General features: G+C 44.3%; 1 protein-coding gene across 3 annotated transcripts in view; it reads right to left on the reverse strand.

Moving 5' to 3' along the window:
• The window catches only part of TCF20 (transcription factor 20), a 95,941-nt gene that overhangs the window by 41,077 nt on the left and 33,576 nt on the right, over positions 1-21,288 (reverse strand). For 2 of the 3 annotated variants that reach the window (XM_082849706.1, XM_082849705.1), the window contains exon 2: positions 6,389-12,115. In XM_082849706.1, the coding sequence (XP_082705832.1) occupies positions 6,389-12,079 (5,691 nt within the window). In that variant the 5' untranslated portion in view covers positions 12,080-12,115. The remainder of the gene's footprint in view (positions 1-6,388; positions 12,116-21,288) is intronic. The other variant, XM_082849707.1, reaches the window with a different exon arrangement.

The raw sequence follows: 21,288 nt of genomic DNA on the forward strand, positions 1-21,288 counted from the left end.
AGGACAACCCTCTTCACAGCAGGTGCCATCAGCTTCCATATTTTACAGATGAGGAAGGTGAAGTACAGAGGTTAGTGACTTGAGCAAGTGACCAGCTAGGAAATTCACAGGAAGCAACGTGATTCCAGGTCTTTGACCTAGCCCCTTCCCCCGCCAACACACACAGAGCTGCTGAGCAGAACGGCAAAGGCAGAAAGTTGAGGAAGATCTTTGAGGGCAACCATTAAGCTGACTGGTCTTTCCCTTATTAGACTTCTTTCCAATACAAGGGAAGATGGGAAGAAACTGGTCTCGGCTGTGGCCTTCAGGTGCCTTCAAAACTGGCCTTGGCTTGGGATGAGGGGGCGGAAGCTCCATTTTTCTAACAAAGCTGGGTAAAGGAAGCTGTGCCTCCCTCGTGCAGGAGCTGTGTGGGGCAAGGCACTGCTTTCTGCAGGAAGCGCGCGAACCTTCCTGACAAGGTCCAGGAGCCCTCACACAGGGCTTCTCTTCAGGCACCAGCCCTGGGGCCCGGGGCTGAGGCTCACTCACCTGTGAAGTGACAAAGGTCCCTCACAGCATTCTAACTTCAGACTTCTACTGGTTTTCTAACAAGGACTCAGATATTTGTTGAATTGAAATGAATACTTACTTTTACATACTATTTGATCATGTGAGCTCTTTTAACATATCAGCAATAACTCGCTTAACATCTCAGGGATGAATTATCTGGCCTAATATACAGTGACTTGTCAATATTCTTATTTATGGTCCTTCAGCATTTTCAAAGAAGAGTGTGCCCCTTATAAATTTTATTTAAAAATCAGGTGTAATGCTTCTCTCATCCCTAAAAGAAATAAAGAAATAGATTGTAGGAACACTAAGTCTTTCCATTTGTAAGGTAATATAAACAATAAAATTCTAAGCTTCAAATTTCACAGGAGATTCCCTAGAATTCAGAAAAACCAAATTCTGAAAGAAAATTAACCCTTTCTCTGTAGGTTCAGTCTCAAGGCCATCATGTAGTGTTATAAAAAGAGATATCTATCACACAGGTAAATGTTAAGAAAAATAGGAAATAAGATAATTACACAACTTTCTGCTGTATGATAAAAGTCATGGAAAAAAAAAAAAAGTCATGGGAATAGAGAGATGAATAGGCCTCGGTGCCTTAATGTGTAATGTGGACAGGCTGTGACAGAAATGAGCGCTGCGATGACAAAGACCAAGTGATGGGCGCTGGGGAGGGAGGGAGGGAGTGTGAGGAAGACGGAAGAGGAGAATGAGAGAGAGTGTGGGAATGTGAGAGAGGGAGGGGCAGAGTAGAGGAGCATACAGGGGTGATGAGCTGGGGGTACGGGGATGAGGGGAGGGAAAGGAAAGAGTCAATGGGGGGAAGAGGGATACTGGAGCTAAGAGCAGAGACCAGGAGTCTACGGAAGGCTTCCGCAGGACCTGGGCTGGTGGCAGCATCCGTGCCAGGCTGCTAACTTAAGGAGCACATAGATGGGAATTCAGTGAGAATATGGGACAATGCCTTTATTTTACAAATAACCGGAGAAACTAACTAACCTGTTTTTGACATTTTAACACGCAGTCACACTTTCACAACATAATCAATGTATTAGTACTTTTATACTTGTCAAATTATGTTTTTTGTCACAATTTAAAGTAAATTAAGGAGGATGTTAGCCTGTTAGCTGTATGAAGGCAAATTATTATTGCCCATTATTTAAACTTGTAATAAAAATAAACTTTAAATACTTTAAATAACCTTTAAATATAATCTTTAATATATTTTTCAAGATTGAAAACAATCTATTTGGAAGGGGTGCCACCAGCCTAGGTAGTGGAGGAGGGGAGGGGAACAAGCACAGGCCGGCAAAGCTGAGATGAACAGTCTCAAGGGACACACCAGAGATCCATGGCCACCAGATCCCTGAAAGCCTTCCCACTCCTAAACGTATTGAACAGGTTTTTATGTAACAAATTATTTGTATGTCTATTTAGAGGCAATTACTTCTGTCATACCATCCATGTCAGAGGATTCACATATATAATTACATCAAGGTAAATAATCAGAGGTCATAGTTAGACAAAACCAAAGAGGACACTCAGAAAAGTAAAGACGGTGAAGGCCGTTTGTACAGGAATGTTCTAGTTTTCAGCTATTTTTAGATTAGTGTGAAGCTTACAGGGAGAGGAGCTATTGTTTGTCAAAGACTTTGTATTATTCTGTTATAATATCGTGCTTGTCAAAACACCTGATAAATACATAGGCCAAAATGGATCTTTAATCAAATGTATGTGGCCTTATCTCAACACGACAGGATTGAGAGCACGCTTATTAAGCAGACCAAAATCGAAGGCATCTGCTAAAACCCAAGATAAAACTAGACTCAAAGTGACCTTGACAAATTGAAACAGCATCCATCAAATTAAATAAAAGAAGGCAAGTTAGTATAATTTGTTCTTGAGTACATTAAGAAAAGGAGAACAAAAGCTAGGCAAATAAAACTGAAAAGGATCTTGCAGTCACAGCACAACATCAGCTCCAAGAGCCAAGAAGCATAACTTTTTAAACCATTTTAAAAATCAACACATCACTGGGCTATACTACCTGAGCATGTGTCACAAAAGCTAAGCCATCCTTTATTCTGAGGGTAATGGAATGGTATCTTCTCTCTTCCTATCTCACTGAGTAGCTTGTGAGAATAAAACAGATGTGCAGTGTACTAAAAAATTCAATATACAAAGCTAGCATTCTATTCTAAAAGAGGGATGTAAAAAAAATAGAATGGGATCAAGGGAAGAGAAAGGTAATATTCTTAAAGGGCACTGGTATAGTGAATGAGTACAATATAAGAAAATAAGCTTAAAGCTGCAGTATGAGATTTAATTTAAAATTGGTCATGAAACTAATATAATGTTATATGTCAATTACATCTCAATTTTTTAAAAGAAGGTGGTCAAGTGTTCTGAAACCTGTTACTAAAGGAGAGTGGAATCTGCAGCCCTGATGGTGCCATCACAGAACCCCAAGATCGAAGTTTACAGCCTCTACTATATAGAAGAAGTGTAGGGACAAAAATACCTGTTTTTATGCCTTCTCCCTTTAAATGAAACTTTCCAACTTAAACAGTTGAGGGTGCAATTAATATTTTAAAAATCAAAAACTACTTTCAATGTTCTCTACCTAATGTGCTTCATGTTATTTTAACCATTTAGTCAATGAAAGCTATGAGGGATGGGTTAAAGAGACTGATTTATCATATTCAGTGTATTTGTTCCAATTATAACATTCCAGATTTTATTTTGGGATCAAAGCTGACAAGTAGAAGACTAAATTGTCACTTTCTGAAGACATGATTCCTGACTAGGAGTTTTAAAAGGCAGGCCTGCTGTTTGGCCCTTTTGAGGATGGAGGGAGCTGTGATTTAGGGTGGTCGCATCATTATAGGGTGCTTTCTACTTTCTATAAACTAGACTTGAATTGAGACATGGGATCTAGTGGTTTGCTGAGAAGGATTTAGCCTGCTGATTACTGGTTACCAGTTATTACTAGAGAATGTTCAAAAGTTTACACATAAAAATTACTCTGAGAGATGTTAATAATGTTCTATGTTGAAATAAAGAAAACATGGGCAGATAGGGACACACACCAAAAAGTAACAAATAAAACAAACCAACCCACCAAATATTGTAACCATCAGAGTAAAGTTGGCAAGCAGGCCATCAACTGGGGCAAAATGATGATTAATGGATTACTGAGCTCTCAGAACTGACTAAAGAATTTTGTGCTTACTTTAGAGTCTTAAATGTTATGTCCCTTTAGGACTTCTGCATTTTAAGACGCCACTGTGGGGGACTTCCCTGGTGGCCTAGTGGTTAGGATTCTGGGCTTTCAATGCCGTGGCCTGGGTTCAATCCCTGGTCGGGGAACTGAGATCCTGCAAGCCAAGCAGTGTGGTTAAAAAAAAAAAAAGCCACTGTGTCTAAAAAGCAAATCTATTTCAAACTTGGGGCTTTAGGAGTGACAATGATGGTGCAGAGGGGGAAGGAGGGAGAAAAAAGATCCTGTGGGGAAGTGGGGGGGTGGGGACAATGTCTTGGAGGGAAAAGCAAACTCCTTGTGTGGCTGAATTAGAATGTTCTAATTTAAAATATATGTAAATTTCACATTAATTACATTTTTTGACTATAGTTTACAAGCACTTCCTTTACATCAGACACTGTTATAAATTCTGGGGATAATGCAATGATAAAATACAGTGCTTTGTGGGGAAGATGTAGTGGGGAGGAGAGGACAGTATGAAGTGTCCAAGAATACTATGATCCTGGCTGACAAAACCCTTATTAAGTATGACTGAAAGTCACCTGTACATCTGTCAAGCATGGAAAGTTTCAAATACAAATCAATACAAAAAACTCTCATCTGATTAAACATCACAGACTGAACATACATTTACACACCTGTTTCCTTTCCACAAAATAAAGGGATAAACTTATAAATTCATGAGGACCTGAAGAATGGGAGGGGAAACAAACAACACACAGGAGATGTCCAAATTCTGGAAACCAGAAATAAAACAGAGCAAGTGCTTCAGCAGACTGAAGGGAAGAAGAGGGGAGAGTGCAGGGGAGGAGCCGCTAGAAAGCCAGCTACCTTGTGGCACAGAGGCTGGGAAGCACAGGTGTCTCAGAAAGTGGGGGGTACAAGGTGGGGCTGGAAACCAGAAGATTAGCTCAAAGCCTGTATGAGGAGTTAGGTCCCTTACTCAACCCAGTTTAACCATGTAACTGTCCCCACAGAGGGATATTCAGAGAAGAGAAAGTTGTTGAAAATATCAGAAATGAAAATAAATAAATAAAAGGTTGATTAGATGATAAAGTTGTAGAAAGCATGGAGAAATCAGAACAAAAAGAGAGAAAGAACACAGAATAGGAAAGAAAAGACAAAGCCAGAAGATCAATCCAGGAGGTACAATTCCTAATTAATGGGAATTCCAGAAGGAGAGAATAGAGAAAACAGAGGGAAGGAAATTATCAAAGAAGTAACACATAAACTTCCTGATCTAACAGCCATGAGTTACAGATGGCAAGAAAAGGCCAACCTCAAGGCCTATCATTTGAGATTTCAGAACTCTAGGGAAATGAGAAGATCCTTAAACTTCCAGAGGAGAAAGACTCAACACACATATTAGGGCCTGAAAATCAGAGTGGTTCCAGTCCTGTCGACTGCAACACTAGGAGGCAGAGGACAGGTCAGGAAGCATGACTCCAAGATCGTGAGAGGCAACTAGATTCTATACCCAACCAACCCTCCATCAAACGTGAGGATGGGATAAAGACGTCTAGATACATAAGATCTCAATGTATTTAACCTCCCAAGCATCCTTTTTCTCGGGAAAATACTAAAGGATGATGCACTCCATTAAATGAGGACCCAGACTAAGTAAGGTAAAGACATGGGTAAGGTAACAGCATTCCACAGAGGGAAGAAGTAAATGATGATGACTGTGATGATGAACGCCCCAGGAAAAGTTATGAGAGACCTGACACATATACACTAATATGTATAAAGTAGATAACTAATGAGAACCTGCTGTATAGCACAGGGAACTCTACTTCACTTCGCTGTACAGTAGAAACTAACACAACATTGTAAAACAACCATACCCCAATTAAAAAAAAAAAAAAAAAGACCTGAAGAACAAAAACCCCCTTGGAAGGAGCCGTTTGGATTGGAAAGATGTGGTCCAAAAAAATAAAAAGCAAATAAAAACATGAATTAATAATTCTAGAGAAGTGAAAAGTTTTAAAAGAAAGAAGTTATATCCACAGTATATATTTCGTAAGTACTACAGAGTCAGATGTTGAAAAATGGGAAAAAAGATCCATAGATAACACAAGTAGCAGTAAAAACTTATCGTTTAGAAACACAGGAAACTGGCAGAGGAATCAGGTTTGAGAACGGGTGAAACAGGGATGTTTGTTTTAATGAGCTGGAGGACACTAGCATGGCCCTGTAACCTGTGAACACATATTGCTGATAAAAGTAAAAAGTGAAACAAATGTCCAAATAACTTAATTTTCTGTCTGTTATTTGGGTCTAGGAGCTTTATTATTATTTTTTAATTGAAGTATAGTTGATGTACCATATTATGTAAGTTACAGGTGTACAACATAGTGATTCACAATTTTTAAATGTTATATACTCCATTTATGGTTATTATAAAGCACTGGCTATATTCCCTGTGTTGTACATGAGCTTAGGGGCTTTAATTTGGAGGAATCATCATGTGATGTGAAAGAATAAAAAATACGGCTGAAACAAATGAAGGTGGAAGAAAAGGAATCAAAAAGAAGTAACGAAAAGAGCAACTGGTAAGGGATTTCTCGTACTCACCATCTCTCTGGCTATTTCCAGCGCTTCCTGCAGGCCATAGAGCCTGCCGCAGACCAGGTAGATTCCATTGGCCCAGAGAATACAACCCTCATGGACCCAAAATTCATTGCTGTCAAGAGGTAGTTCAGGGATTTGTAACTCCAACTCGGGGCCACCTTCTGAAGTGGTGGGCACGGAGGGCTTTGAGTCCAAAACAGTCTTTTCGCTGCTGCCCTCGGTGGTTGCTTTTTTACAAGGGAGCCCCCTGGACAGGGACCGGGGGCCTCCGCCACAGTCTTCCGAGCGGTGTCGCCGCTTAAACCTGGGGTGGGCGGCCAGGCTCCTCTGCTCCTTCTGCTGCTGCTGCTCTTCCTCCTCCTCAGTGTCCGTCTTGGAGCCATTTGAAGCGCTTTTGTGCCGTACCTTAACTTTGCTCTGCATTTCCGTGGCCCTCTTAGGAGGCGGATTCTTGGGGAGAGTGGCTGCATAATCTTGGGGATAAAAGGGTCCAAAGAGGTCGCCCATGTTGCGGTAACTGGCCCACTTGCCACACAGACAGCACACCAGGTGCCCCATAACAGAAGACTCTGTCACGACAGGTCCCTGCAGCATAAAGGATGAAGCTGGGAGCACCTTGCTTTCAGTGCTGCTGGGTGGAGGGGTCAGGGACCTCTGACCCTTCCGACCCCTCACCAATTTGGTCTGTTCTTCTTCCTCAGCATTGATGATTGTACAAACGGCTCCAAGTTCACACTTATTTACTACATGGATATAAGGGAAAAAAGACTTGTTCTTGGCATCAGTTTTATCCAGTGGCTGAGTGGCATACTTCAGCTTGATCTCAGGTTCTTGGGGCTCTACGATGGGAACTGCTTGTTTGGTTTTCCGCTTCCTTGGCTGCGCCCCAGGCTTCCTTCTCTCCCTCCTTTGCCTCTGCTTTTTTGGCTTTGGCTCTCCATCTGCAGAACCTTCTGGTATCTGGGGGGGCTGAGGGGGTGGAGGTGGTGGCTGCTGTTGTTTCTTTTGCTTATTCACACTACCAATGGGTCTCCCCTTCTTCTTTCCTGATGGGAAATAACCCTTTGGGGGGAAACCCTCCTGTTTGGGGGAAATGGTCACTGTATCGTTCTCTTTCTCTTCAGCCTTGGGGTTTGCCTCAGGAGCCAATGAGCCCGCTGGAGGTACATTCTTTGAGTCAGGAAAGATTAAAGGTGCTGTCCCGCCCAGGGAACCATCTGGTCTCCCTTGGTTACTCCCAGGCTTCTGTGAGGTTGCGGATGTCATGGCACCAGGGGGTTCCTTTCCAGCAGTGGCCGTGTCTGGGTGTGTCTCGGTCTTCACTTTGTCATCCCCACTGCCACGCCACTCCTCCGAAGATCGTGCAAGAGGCTTTTCTACGCTCAATTCCTGGTTTGTTGGACAGACTAGGTCAGACACCACCTCACCTTTTCTCTTCTCCATCTCCGCATCCTGAACAGCACCACTCCCGCCTTCGGGAGGGCCGCTCTTCAAAGACAGGATGTCATCCAGAGTAACCGTGTCTCCCCCAGCCTCCGCACTGTTCGAGGATGCACTCCTCCTAATGTTTGGGGATGTGATCTTCTGAACGATAGCTTCCAATTTCAACCCCCGTCCTTTCCGTGGGGGCAGTATTTTGGTCTTAGCAGGACTTGTGAGGGTAACAGCAGGGCAGTTTCTACCATCTGGACTTGGAAGGTCCTTGGAGGATTCTCTCTTAGGGATGGACTTGATCTCCTGGCTGTGAGAAAGATGGGCATAGGAATTGAAGGCTTTATCAGCACCTTCTTTTGATGGGTGAAGGAGGCGCCCTTTATCTTCAGCGTTACTGTTCTTCACATCTTGTGACTGTCTCTTACTGGGAATGGGAGAGATAAAAGAACGGACACGCCTCCTCATGATTAAGGGGTTTTGAGAAGAATGATCCTCTTGACCTGGAAGCCTTAGCATAACATTAGTAGGTTTGGATGACTGTGTAGACTCAGCTAGCCCATGTCCGTCGGTCTCATGGGGTGGTCCATACCTTTTCTGACTGGACATTCCTGGAGGACCGCTGCTTTTGGCTGGAGAAGTTTGCCGAGAAAGATCCCAACAAGATTCTTGTTGTAACTTCTGGGAGCCGTGCTTCAATTCGATGCCTTTGTTAGAAAGACCATCACTAGACATGAGGCAGCGCCCACCATCCTGACCGCTGGGGTCATGGTAAGTCCCCATCGGTGGGCCATACATCATGCCATCTTTGTCATTCTTCAGGGGGCTCCGTACTCGGTCAAGAAACTGCTGCTGCCTTGGACTCTTGCGGGGTCCTTCCTGCCTGTGCTGAGCCGCAGCGATCACTCCCTGAGCAGAACTGCTGCTCCAGTCCTTATATTCCTCTTGTTGCTGTTGGTACATCTGTCTCTTGTAATGGAGCTGAGAATTCAAACCTGCATTGGGGTCCCCATAAGCATGAGCGCGAGTGTTTGTGTGATAAGCAGAGGCCAGGCTTTCTGAGTTGGGAGAAAAGGGAGTGTGCAAAGAACTCCTGTTGGCCCTCTCTGAAAAGGTCATATGTGGGTTTATGTGATGAGGGTCTCCCCCTGGGCCTCTGCTCCTCCCAGGAGACATCTTCAATTTTTCTGAAAAGTCATGATACTGAGAAGGGGAACGACCCCTCATGCCCTCCCGACCACCAACTCGGCCAGGGACTCGCCGCATTGGCGTGGGTCTGCCGTCCTGTGGGCCATAGTCTGAGATGGAATCATGGGTAGCTGCTCCAGGGCTGGCGTTGCCTCGGTAAGACTCATGCTTGATGCTAGCAGGGTGGCAGTGGTCTCCAGATTTCTTGTTGTTGAAACTAGCTTGGGACTTGGATTGTTCAAAGTCTTCCTCTTTTATCTGCCCACTCTGCGATTTCAGCTTTGTTTCCATGGACACCAACCCACCTGGAAGAATGACCGACTGACTTAAACTTGGATTGAGACGTTCATTCCTCCCAAGTCTGGTGTCGGCACCCATGTGTCCCAGTGGGTGAGCCCCCGGGTCTCTGACAATCTGTCTTAGTGGAGAAATATCACAGATCACTGATCTTCTTTCAGAGAGGGAACCCCCGGGCTCATGGGCTGATGACTGAGGCTCTATTTCAAACTTTCTGGGAATTGGATAGTCAGCCAAATTGATCTGTTTCATTTCAGGAGCCGAGCCACTTGATTTCCTTTCCCAGGGGCCCCAGTGGGGATTTTCTAATAGGGAACCAATGCTTTTGTTCAAAAGGCCCCTGCTAGCTAATTCATTGGTTTGACTAACTAACACATTAGGCCTTGTGGCTCCTTCTAGGCCACCAGCCATGCCCTGGTGCTCCTGAGTACTCCTAGAATATCTCCTGTCAGGGTGGTGGTGGTAACCCTGAAGCACTTCCTGCAGGAGGCTAGGGAACTTTTCATTCCTACCCTTTCGCTCCCCATGGCCAGTGAAGTCCCCCTTATCTTGTCCTGTAGGAAACTGAGGAAAGCCACTGACATTTCTTGGCACGGCTGGCCCAAAGCTATCCTTGTAACTATAGCGCAAGCTTCCAGGAGATTTGCTAGGCTCAGTTCTGCCTATAAAACCAGAGCCCCCTGTGGAGTGCCCGCTCTGGCCGTTTCCTTCTCCATTGTGGTTGGAGTTATTATCTCCATTTTTGTTTCCTTTATTTCCTCCTCCCGGAGGCTCTGGCTGTGGAAGTGACGCATGACTGGTTTCCTTTCCCCCGCCAGTGCTGGGTGGCCTTTGAGTGGCTGCAGGATCATCCTCTTGGGAGCCTTTTTCTTGCCCACCAGGTTTTTCTACCCGACTTGTCATAGCTTCCCGGGAGACAATCACCCCAACTGTCTTCTCACTGACTTTTGGGTTGCCCTCGGATGACAATGGCATGTCCTTAGCACCTGGTGAGGCGGTCTCTTCTCTGGCTACAGGACTGGCACTGAGTCTGGGGGCTTCATTCTGAGTGACTTGTGCTGGTGAGGAGCCTGCTTTCTCTGAGGCTCCACCCTTGTAGGTGGTGTCAGAACTGGTGCTCTGGCCACTTAGCTGCCTCACCCTCTCACCTTGATCCTCGGAACTGCTGGAGCAGCCTCCATCCAGCGACTCTGCCATAGGGGACTTCAGTTGTTCTTCAGCCTGTGAGGAGCCTTCGGAGTTTGTGCAGCTGTCTGCTTTCTTAGAAGATGAAGAAGGCCTCTTGGAGGTCTTCTTCTGAGGTGTCAGTGCATCGGAAAGTAGCATGTGTTGAACAGTATTAGGAAGATTGGCCACTTGCGTACTCAGGGCACTCAAACTACTCAACCCAGGATCTGTCAGCCGCTTTTCTGGCACCCCTTCTAGTCCAAACCCTTTGAAGCCTGCAGCATGAGAATTAGGACTGGGCATCATTGATGGGGTTGGGCTGAGTTGAGGCATTAACTGTAGAATTCTGTTTCTGGAACCCATCGGCACATTGCCTTGCCCACACTGGAGATTCTCCCCACTCTGCATAAGAGGAGATGGGGTAGAGCTACAGCTTGGAGACTGAACCACAGAGGCAGCCGGGGAAGGGTTAGAAATGGGGCTGAAGTTCTGGTGAAACTGCATGGGGGACCTCACAGGAACCTCGGGCTGGCTGTACTGCCCCACCTGGCTTTGCAGCGGCAGCTTGGTGGCAGTGTTGGTATACTGCATCACATGCTGCGGATGCTGCTGCTGCTGCTGCTGCTGCTGCTGCTGCTGCTGTTGCTGCTGCTGCTGCTGCTGCTGCTGCTGCTGCTGCCCCTGCTGGGTCCCTTGTGGAATCTTCGTCTGTTCAAAATTCTTCATAGATTGAGGCTGATAGCTGTAATTCGATTGTGTTCCGTAAGCCTGTGCATTAGAACCCACATTATGTCCTTCGTACTGGGATCCAGCATTCACACTGTAACTGCCGTCATAGCTCTGTCCAGACTGGCTGAAGCGTTGTGGTGAAGGGAAGGAGGAGGAGGTCGTGGCAGAAGACTGGTAGTGTTGGCCAAACTGACCCACTCTTAACTGGTAACCAGTGGCAGAGGCTGGCAGAGTTGAGGGCCGCTGCATCGGCTGCATGTGGGATGAGCCGGACGCTGGCTGGCCAGTGGCCTGCGGCAGAGGCTGATGGGACTGGTAAAGCTGCTGTCTCAACTGCTGCACTTGCTGCTGCTGTTGGCTGGAAGGCTGCTGCTGGTACTGAGCGCTCCCTGGAGAGAAAGGTCCCGTGTAATCCTGCTGATAATGAGACACGCCACCAAGGGCAGAGTGCTGTGCTTGAAACTGGCCCACATGACCCTCACTCCCATACTGATTGCCAAAGCTGCTCCCCTGGGGGGGTCCATAGCTCTGCACAGGCCCAGAAGGCCTTCGCTGAGCAGGCTGCGGGGTTCCGGCTGCCACGGGGTCTTTGCTGCCTGCCATGTAGTAAAAGTCTCCAGCCTCTTTCCTGAAACCCTGGTAGCCCTGATGGCCGGAGGTTTCGCTAGCCATTGCCGCTGCTGCAGCAGCAGCCGCTGTTCCTCGTCGTCCACCACCACTGCTGCTGCCACTGCCACCACTACTGCCACCTGCACCCCCAAAATTCTGGAACATCTGGGCCTGGCGAGGGCTGAACTCTTCTATCCGGGATGAGCCGTGTACCTCCTGTGGGTAGCTCTGCTGGTTTCCGTGGTAACTGCTTTGCTCCCGGAAGGACTGCATACTGTTCAGCAGCACCGCAGCAGGCCAACAGCCCTCCTGGAAATGGAAGAAAAAAAAAACGAGTATTAGACATGCATCTCAGTACAAATAAAATCAAGTTTAGAGATGGAGGGGACGTGAAAATTCAGATGCCCAGATGAAATTAACTGGTTTGAATTTCATCTCCTTTATTTCTTATCCTATCCATTTCTGAAGCTGCAAATAAGCAAAGAAACATCCATAAGAGGGAGGCAGAAGTCTACGATAGTATGAAAAGAAACATTCTGGGTAAATACAAATTCAATACAGTAAAAATCTCACTATTAGATAAATGAGCCCCCAAAATTCAACCGGGTTAAATATGGGGCTATATTATTATTGTCAATAAAAAAATCCAACAATTTTTTAAAAGTCTTCCAGTTATGGTGGGGGAGGGGTGAGAAAAAAACACTTTCATATAGTTTGTTTCATGTATTATTAGACTGATTATTGAACCGAGAGTCTCACTTAATGATGAGGCAGTTACTCCCCTCCCCGACTTTGAGAAATAGAACTGGCCTGAGAACAGAAGTCAGCTCCTTATATCCTAATGCATGTGACTGCAGGTTTACTATAATTACCAACAACCTGTGATGGTGGGTGACCCCGGGACACTCAACTCTTAACACTGCATGGATTCCTTATTGCTTCAGTCAGCTATACAATCTTAGGGGTTAACCTCTTCTTGACACATAAGTATGTCCAAGCCCCACCACCCGCCCCCATCCTCAACTCCCAGGTTCAAAGGGCTAGGCATCATAAGCCAAAGTAGCAGTGATTATTTGTCCAGATTCTTTCCGGAGGTTTGCAAGAAGTTTTAGCATCTCTGACCCCCATGTAGTTTTTGACTTGCCAATCTAGTATTCACAAAGTTATTATTGGCCATTCCTATGAAAGAGAGAATTCAGTCACACAGGAGAACAGCAAAAGATATAGAGGAAAATTAGAATTCACCAAGCCTAGGACCTAGACTCTTCCCAAAGTCATCTGATTGGGTCAACACTTTGCATTACCTTTGCTAATGTAATTCTCATGTAATATAATACTCCTCTTAAACAATTAATCAAGAGCTGTTTTTTTTAATTGGAGTATAATTGCTTTACAATGTTGTGTTATTTTCTGCTGTACAGTGAAGTGAATCAGCTATATGTATACATATATCCCCTACCTCTAGGTCTTCCCTCCCACCCCAACCCCCCCATCCCACCCATCTAGGTCGTCACAGAGCACCGAGCTGAGCCCCCTGTACTGTACCGCAGGTTTCCACTAGCTCTCTATTTTACACCTTTTGCCTGGGCCTGTCTCCTCAGAGTCAGAGATGAATAAGACAAGGTCAAACTGCTCCAAATGACTTTAGAATCAATTATTCAAAAAAGAAATTACAAAACACACATGGGCTAGGGTAAGTTAAGACAAAGTTTTCCTACAATGGCTTATGAATCTACTTTCTTAATTCCCTCTCAGGGGAGCTGAAAAAGAAGTTGCCGGCAGGAAAGTCAGTGATTCTTTTAAAAGGTGAGTTGGTAAGCTGGATTCCGTATCTCCAAGCCCTGCAGTGGCTCCCCATTTCATCCCAAGTGAAGCTGGTCTGGGAGGCCCACCCCCCACCTCCTAACTTCTCTGACGTCCTCCTCTGCCACTCTCTGCCCTAGTTCTGCTGTCTCCTTGCCTCTGGGCCGGGCCACCAGCATTTCTACACAGGAACTTTGCTCTTGCCAGCGATGCTCCTCCTCCAGAGGCACACGGCTTGCCCCTTTACTTCCTTCCAGGAACCAGTTTGGCTTTCCCCTGGCCATCCTATTAAAAAACAGCTAACTCCACACCCTCACCTGGGCCTTCCTGATTCCCCTGCCTTGTTTCCTCCCCAGTATTTATTCCCAACAGGTACATATGCGCTACTTCTATACTATCTGTCCCCAGCCCCCACTAGAATGTAAACTTCCAAGGGCAGAGACTTGGTGCCTTGCTGTAATCCTCCTGTCATTAAAACAGTAAGGAGCACACAGCAGGCATTCTATAAACCAGTAAATGAACAAGAAGTAAGCCTCAGAGAACCAGGCGAGAACTTCCATACTCAGAGGTGGTAGTGTGGCAGTGAGATAAGAGGAGAGCAGGAAGAGAAAATAGAATATGACTGATCTGAAAGCAGAGCTAGATGATGCCTGAGATCCTACCTGTAAAATTATCCAGTTCCAGAGGGAAAAAACCCCACTTAAGTCCATATGAGAGCTGTGAGGAGACTGCAGAAATTAAACATGGACCACAGCTGAAGATGGTCAGCAACTCTAAACTCTGAAAGCTTGACCTACTTCTTCCTGAAGTATCTTAAGTCTAAATAGCTAGACAAGAGTCTACTACTTGGATATTAAGTTTGATTATATAATCACATGACCCAAAGTCACCTTTAAACATTCAAGTACAAATAATCTCAGAATCTAAAGGAAACCTCTTCTCATCCTCTTCAAAATGCCTTTGCAACAGACAGCTATTTTCTGTGTTCCACTGCATCTGCTGGGCAACAGATAACTCCTACTCGAGTGCTTACTGTAGTGCTTGATACTGTACCAGCACTTTACAAGCACTGACTCACTGAATCCTCACAAAATCAGCATCCTCATCTTCCAGATGAGGAAACTGAAGCACAGAGTTCACAAGGCTGGCCTGGCAGTCTGCACCTTCAGGCCACGTTCTTAACACTACAGTACCCAGAGGATCTAATATGAGTCAGTGACAACTGCCACTTGTCCTGTCAGAGGTCAACCTTGAAAGTGGATGACCCCACCAACAATACTTTGAAGTTATGTGCTTCTCTATTCCCCTCTCACAAGGACCTCCCCACTAAGCCACTTAGGGTAAGTTAGTAAGCACCTTAGGAACTAAGACTGTCAGGACCAACTCTGTCCACACAGGTATTTTTCCTGTTTGTGGTGTCCTACCCTAGCTCTTAATGCCAATGGCTTTCTCTACATGATAAAAGGCAGCTACTATATCTGGCAGTTTAATGAAAAGCTTCCTTGAGAGATCATCTCTCCATAAATAAACATCTTACATGTTGTTTAATTAATCCTTCTGTAAATAAAATCAGTCTTCTGAAAAATGAGTATATAAACAATGTTGCCACTTGCTCCAAATTTTTCCTTAGCAAGAGCTGCTAAGAAGTAAAGAACACTGTAACATCAGCACTTCCCGCCTCCGCCTCCGGCTGCCTGGCTCCTCAGAGAATCCCATCTCCAGAGTGGGAGACAGATTTAGGTACAGTTCCTTCGGAGGTGTGCTCTCAGCCCTTCTCAGAGGTTTCCTGTCCTGTATGATGTCATCCTCTTCCCTATTGTTATTGTTCTGGTTTATGGACTAGATGAAAAAAGACTAGAGAAAAAAAAAAAACCACAGCCAGATATCTCCTGCAGGGTATTAGTCAGGTTAAACACTCTCGGTACACATGAAGTATCTGATCACCAGAAAGTGGGTGCAAGTTCATTTTTTAGTATTTCCAAGTAAAGCAATTAGGAAAACCAAGTATACCAGCAATTGAAAATGTAAACCCAAAGTACTAATTTTAGCAGCAGTGTATAAAATAAGCTACTAATAGATAATTCCAATACTGTCCCATCATTTAAGAAAAGCAGAGCATCAGTGTAATCAGTTTTATAGCTTCATGATTAATAGTGGCAAATGCCTGAATTTCCTCGTTTGAATGAGTACAGATGCAGTAAAGAAAAAATGACACTCTAAAAGGAAGCAAAGTCACCCATAAGGAATTTCTATACCTAATATGAAAAAGGTTTACCAACTCGCCTCCCTCCCCAACTCTCCCCTTCCTGGTTCTCTCCCATTTTCCTAACCTTCTGAATGGTTTCGGGAGGGCTATGGAGGTGCACTGGTGAAGTCCAGAACGTAGTGCCTTGTGTTCCATGGTTCATGATCCAGAGTCCACACTGACCTCACTACAAGCACTGCTTCCCCCTGCAGCCGCACTCTCCACCCTACCCCAGGGCCAACGACCTTGCCATCTTGTAGAAAACCAACATTAGCCTTCTTTGTCCTTTTTCCTCCTGGTGTCCAATATCATCCCACTCCCCAAACCATTCTCTTCTCCACGAAGTTTTCCAAACTGTCTTCAAGACAGTTTCCTTGAGAGATCTTTTCCAGTACCTGCTTCCTCTTTTATTCAGGTTTAACCTTTGATTTTCTGCTTATTGTCCTCCCTTACCTTGAAAAAATGCTTTAATCTTCAAGATGTTAACAACACAAATACTTGTAGTTATGGCCCTTGTCTGGTGGATTATTCTGCTTTCCCTCCAACCTTACTCCTCACCCACCTCCATCCTACTGTCTCTGGGAGGGGGCACCATAGGGACCGTCAAGAGGCTCCACTGCCCCTCTGGCTTCTGGTCCAGTTGCCTGGAAGAGGTAGGAGGAGGGTGAGGAGGAGGAATTTACCCTCCTGGCTCCCACCCTGCAGTGGCTGAGGCTGGCTGAGATGACCCACCAATGGCCAAGCCCCGGGTGGGCAACCTCAGCAGCCACCGTCTCCAGGCTCGAGGAATGGCTTCCTCGTCTTGCCTTCCAGGCCCAGGGATACTAACACCTCCTGCTACTGCTAGTCCAGGAGACTCCACTTTCTCCACTGGTGTCCCCAGTCCCTGCTCGCCCTTTGTAAATAGTCCCAGTTCTGCACTGTGGACAACTCAGCAGCATTGTGACCACCCTCTTTCTAAGTTCTCCTCTGCAGACCAGAACCTGGGAGCTACCTTTTCAGAACCCTTTTTCCAGCATAATCTGGGTTAGAGTTTACAAAGAGGAGCATAAGAAAGATTTGAAAGGCAGAAGAAAAGGAGACGGTAATACTCCCGGAGGTGGCTGCAGCAGACGTGGATTCCTAAGCGGCTTCCCCATGAGCTCACAAGAACCACTCACTGTGGTGTTTCAGTGTAAGATGATCGGTAGCAGCTTCCCTGACCTTCCCAATCCCAGTTCTTCCAATGGTTGGGTAAATCCTTAATTCCTCTATCAAAACTCTTCCTACCTGGAATAGAAAGCTTCCTTTTGCCTGAATGAAACAATTAAATGCTCCTTAAATTACCCAGTTTGAGTGTGCCATCTGTTTCCCACCAGGACCCTGACTAATATCGTTCTTCTCTCATTCCTAGGATTTCAGAGTAGAATATTATCACTTGGGAAGGGAGAGACTTCTATTTCATGCAACATACCAGAGGGTCTAAAAATCCTCCCATAACAAAACACCTATAAATGTCAGACAAAATGCACAGCCAAGCTGCAAGGAGGAAAGAAATGCCCAGGATTCCAAATTGGTTGGGACTCTGACCGCCAGGGATGGGGTGGGTCAGGTGTGCAGGACTTACTAACCATATGGTAATGGTTTTAATGACAAGGCCTCCAGCCCTCTTTTGGTGGTGGTGGGGAGACAGAACAGTCACTTTTGCTTGAGAACAACCTCAAACTCATCTCTTCCTTGAACTCTTTGTATTTATGGTGTTACCTAATCCTGTGACTTTTCCACCTCTTGGATTTGCCCTTTACCTCTCCAGCCTTGTCACTGCCATTCTCATCTTTCTTGGACTAGAATAACATCTCTAGAAGGTCTCTTTCCCAGAACCAATCACCTGGAACAGCTTTTCTTCACTTGCTGTTTTGACAGCATTGCCTCCCCACATGCCTTGAAGCCCTCTGGCATCTTCCCAACCCAATTTCTGCTCATCTCCACCCTCTCAATCAAACCTGCTCCATCCGCTCTGGGCCATTGTCCTGCCCTCACCTTGAAGCCATCTCTGAAACACCCCTAGGTCCACAAATTCCTTCCTACTGAGTCAGGTCATATGGTTCCCAGAATCTTAAGAGCTCCTGAAATGTGACCTTTTCCACAAGTCTTCCTTGAATCAGGTCATTTGTTAGCTTTTCTCTGTTAGTAAAAACAAACTTAGTGAAGTGCATTTGCCTTTAACCACTATCTAAAGGTATGCACTATTGATGATAATAGCTACCATTTATTCTGTGTGTCAGGCACTGGGTAGTTTTACATATATTTCAACTTACAGGTGAGAAAAAAAAAAAACCAGATAAATTATGTAATTTGCCAAAAGTCACTCTTCTAGGATAAATTGAAGCTGATATCCTATAACTCAAATTCTTTTGGTTCTAAAACCCACTTTCCCTTCTTTCACTGTACCACAAATTGAGCAAGGAGCACTTAAATGCAGGTTTTAAATATTCCTAACACTTTGGGTCTTCCCTGGCGGTCCAGTGGTTAAGACTCCACGCTTCCACTGCAGGGGGCACAGGTTTGATCCCTGGTCAGGGAACAAAGATCCCACATACCTAGCAGCACAGCCAGAAAAAAAAAAAAAAAAAATCCTAACACTTAGACAATAACTGTAGCTATCACCTATTTCCTGCATCTCTAACACAAGCCACACACTGTACCAGGCGCTTTACATAAATATTAATGTATTTAATCCTCACCATGCTCTAACAAGTATTAGTGCTCCTTTCTGTAAAGTGAGGCTCAGAGAAGTTAAACAAGCAAAACATTCATAGTAAACAGACAGGTGGGATATGGAATGCCCACCCCAGAACCCAACCTGTACTTCTGACAGAAGCCTTCCATGAAACAGCAGCAAGACTTTGACAGATTGGGAGTTATTTTAGAAGGAAATCTTGAAATTTTCCAGAGTTGAGTTGACTTTCTATACCTGGGTAGTTCTATGTTGTTTGCTCTATGTATGTGCAAACATGGAATCTTCCTAAGTAGATCAGGCAAAAAGATTTGCTCAAGGTTTTGATTTGATATTTCATATTCTATATCATATTTGCAGATGAACAGAGCCTAGACCTTTCTTGGTGGCTGACAGGTGTCTCAGTACAATTAGGCCTTAAGAGTAAGATAATGTGCTGATGGTGCTGGCCTGTCCCTGGCTTGGGAGCCCAGAAAGCAGCTTAAGGAACCAACTCAGAATTTGCAAGTCTGTCGTCTAGAGGAAAAGACACCCACCAGAGTGCTACAGATGTAAGAAGTTTGCTCTGAGGGTCAAAACCTGTTTTGTATTAACCATGCAAGCTATAAAACACATTCACCTTCAACCACGATCAAATACATTGCTGGCAAAAAGTGGGAGCACAAATTCATAGCTATTAAATTAAAAAAAGAAAAAAAGCAGAGATGATATGACACCTGGTGAGGTTGGGGTGAAGCTGGTACAAACAATAGCAAAAGCAGCATAAATTATTACAACCCTTTGGAAAAGCTATTTGGTAATAAAAATATTAACATCTTTTGACCCAGTAATTCTATCAATATTTACTAGATTTCTATCTTAAGGAAATCTCAAAACAACCAAGCAAAAACCAAGGTACCAACGTATTCACTCCAGTGATATCTATAAGCAGAAAAGATGGGCAAGAATCTAACTTTTTAGCATTTGAAAATGATTAAACACATTATGGTATTTTCACTCAATGAAATAGTACATATTCATTGAAAACAACTGTGAAGATTCTAGCACCATAGGAAATGCTTGTTTTACATACTAAGATGAAGAAAAGTAACCGTATCTGTGCTATGGTTACAACTATCTGGAAGTCATTTGGTCCAGGGCCAAACAGTACGGAATAGTGAAAACCCTTCTATTATTCAGGGAGGCAGGATTGTGGATGCATTTTCATTTCTATAGACATTAATACTTGCATAGAAAATAATCACTTAAAATTTCATTAACCTTATTTTAAAAATATACCTCTCACACTATCTCAAAAATATCTTTGTTCTGCTGACAGCAAAGCACTTTCCTGACTGAGAAGGGAAAAAGGAAGGCAGAGGAGACCCTACAAGCCCAGGGGCAGGTGGGGGAGAAAGGCAATGTCAGGCAGGAATCCTGGCTCTAGAAAACCTGGCACCAACACCACACATACACTGTGGTGCCCAAGTGAGTGTGTACACAGAAAACACCGGCTCTCTGAGCTATTTTTCAGAATTAGACCTAAAAACAGCTGAATTCCACCCCAGAGTGGGCAGCCCTATTTTTAGACATAATCTCAAATAGCTAAGAGACCACAGCATCCTATCACCACATGTTTCTGTAACTGCATGGAAACGCCATAAACTTCTCCTGGACAGGCCAAAGGGGCTCAACCCCATTCCCATTAGATAGCTGCCTGTCTCATATTCACAAGATCAATCTAGATGACCTCCACTGTGGGCAGGATGGCCAATAGTTTTGGAAAAGGGGTAGAGCTGGTGGTATCTCTGGAGCTAGCTGGGGCTCCCTGTGGGTTTTTTCCTAACTGTTGAGCCTGAGGGCTTCTGAGATGTTATTAATTTTTTTTCTCACTTAAAGGTTGTATGAGTACATAATTTCTAAACCTTCACAGGCAAAAAGGATAACAGAAAGCAATCAGTGTTGCCACGTATAGGCAAAAATGGCTTCATTTTATAACAGCAACAAAATTAAAAAGATACCAGAGGACTAATCCAAAGTAGAAGTAGGCAAAAGCTACATGTCGAAATAAACTTTACCAAAGGACTCCAAAGAAGAGCTCAAAAACAAAACAAAATAAACCAACCCACCAGGGAAACACATAACGTATCTAGATGAAAAGACACAGTATCATAAAGAGGTCAAGTCTCCACAGATCAGTTTATAAAACTAATAACATTCTGGTCAAAATCTCAGTAGGGTCTTAAAAAAATAATTTATTTTGAAATAATTTCACATGTACAGGAAAGCAACAAGGTTCCCCAACTGATAATATCATTTTATTTTTTAGTTGATATTTCATATCATTTGCTCCACTACCTATACATATTCATTACCTATACAGTCAACCCTCTGTTATCTATGGGCTCTGCATCTGTAGATTCAACCAACCACAGATCAAATATATTAGGGGGGAAAAATTCCAGAAAGTTACAAAAAGCACAGCTTGAATCTGCTGCTTGCCTAGCAACTATTTATAATATATAGTACTCACACTGAGTTTATAACTATGTGCATGTAATGTAGCATTTACATTGTATTAGGTATTGTAAGTAATCTAGAGATGATGTATGGAAGGATGTACATAGTTTATATGCAAATACTATGCCATTTTATATAAGGGACTTGAGCATCCACAGATTTTGGTGTCTGAGGGGGTCCTGGAACCACTCCCCTGCAAATAATGAGGGATGACTATAT

This window comes from Leucopleurus acutus (genome assembly GCF_964270905.1).
Source record: "Leucopleurus acutus genome assembly, chromosome: 11".
Taxonomy (NCBI): Eukaryota; Metazoa; Chordata; class Mammalia; order Artiodactyla; family Delphinidae; genus Leucopleurus; species Leucopleurus acutus.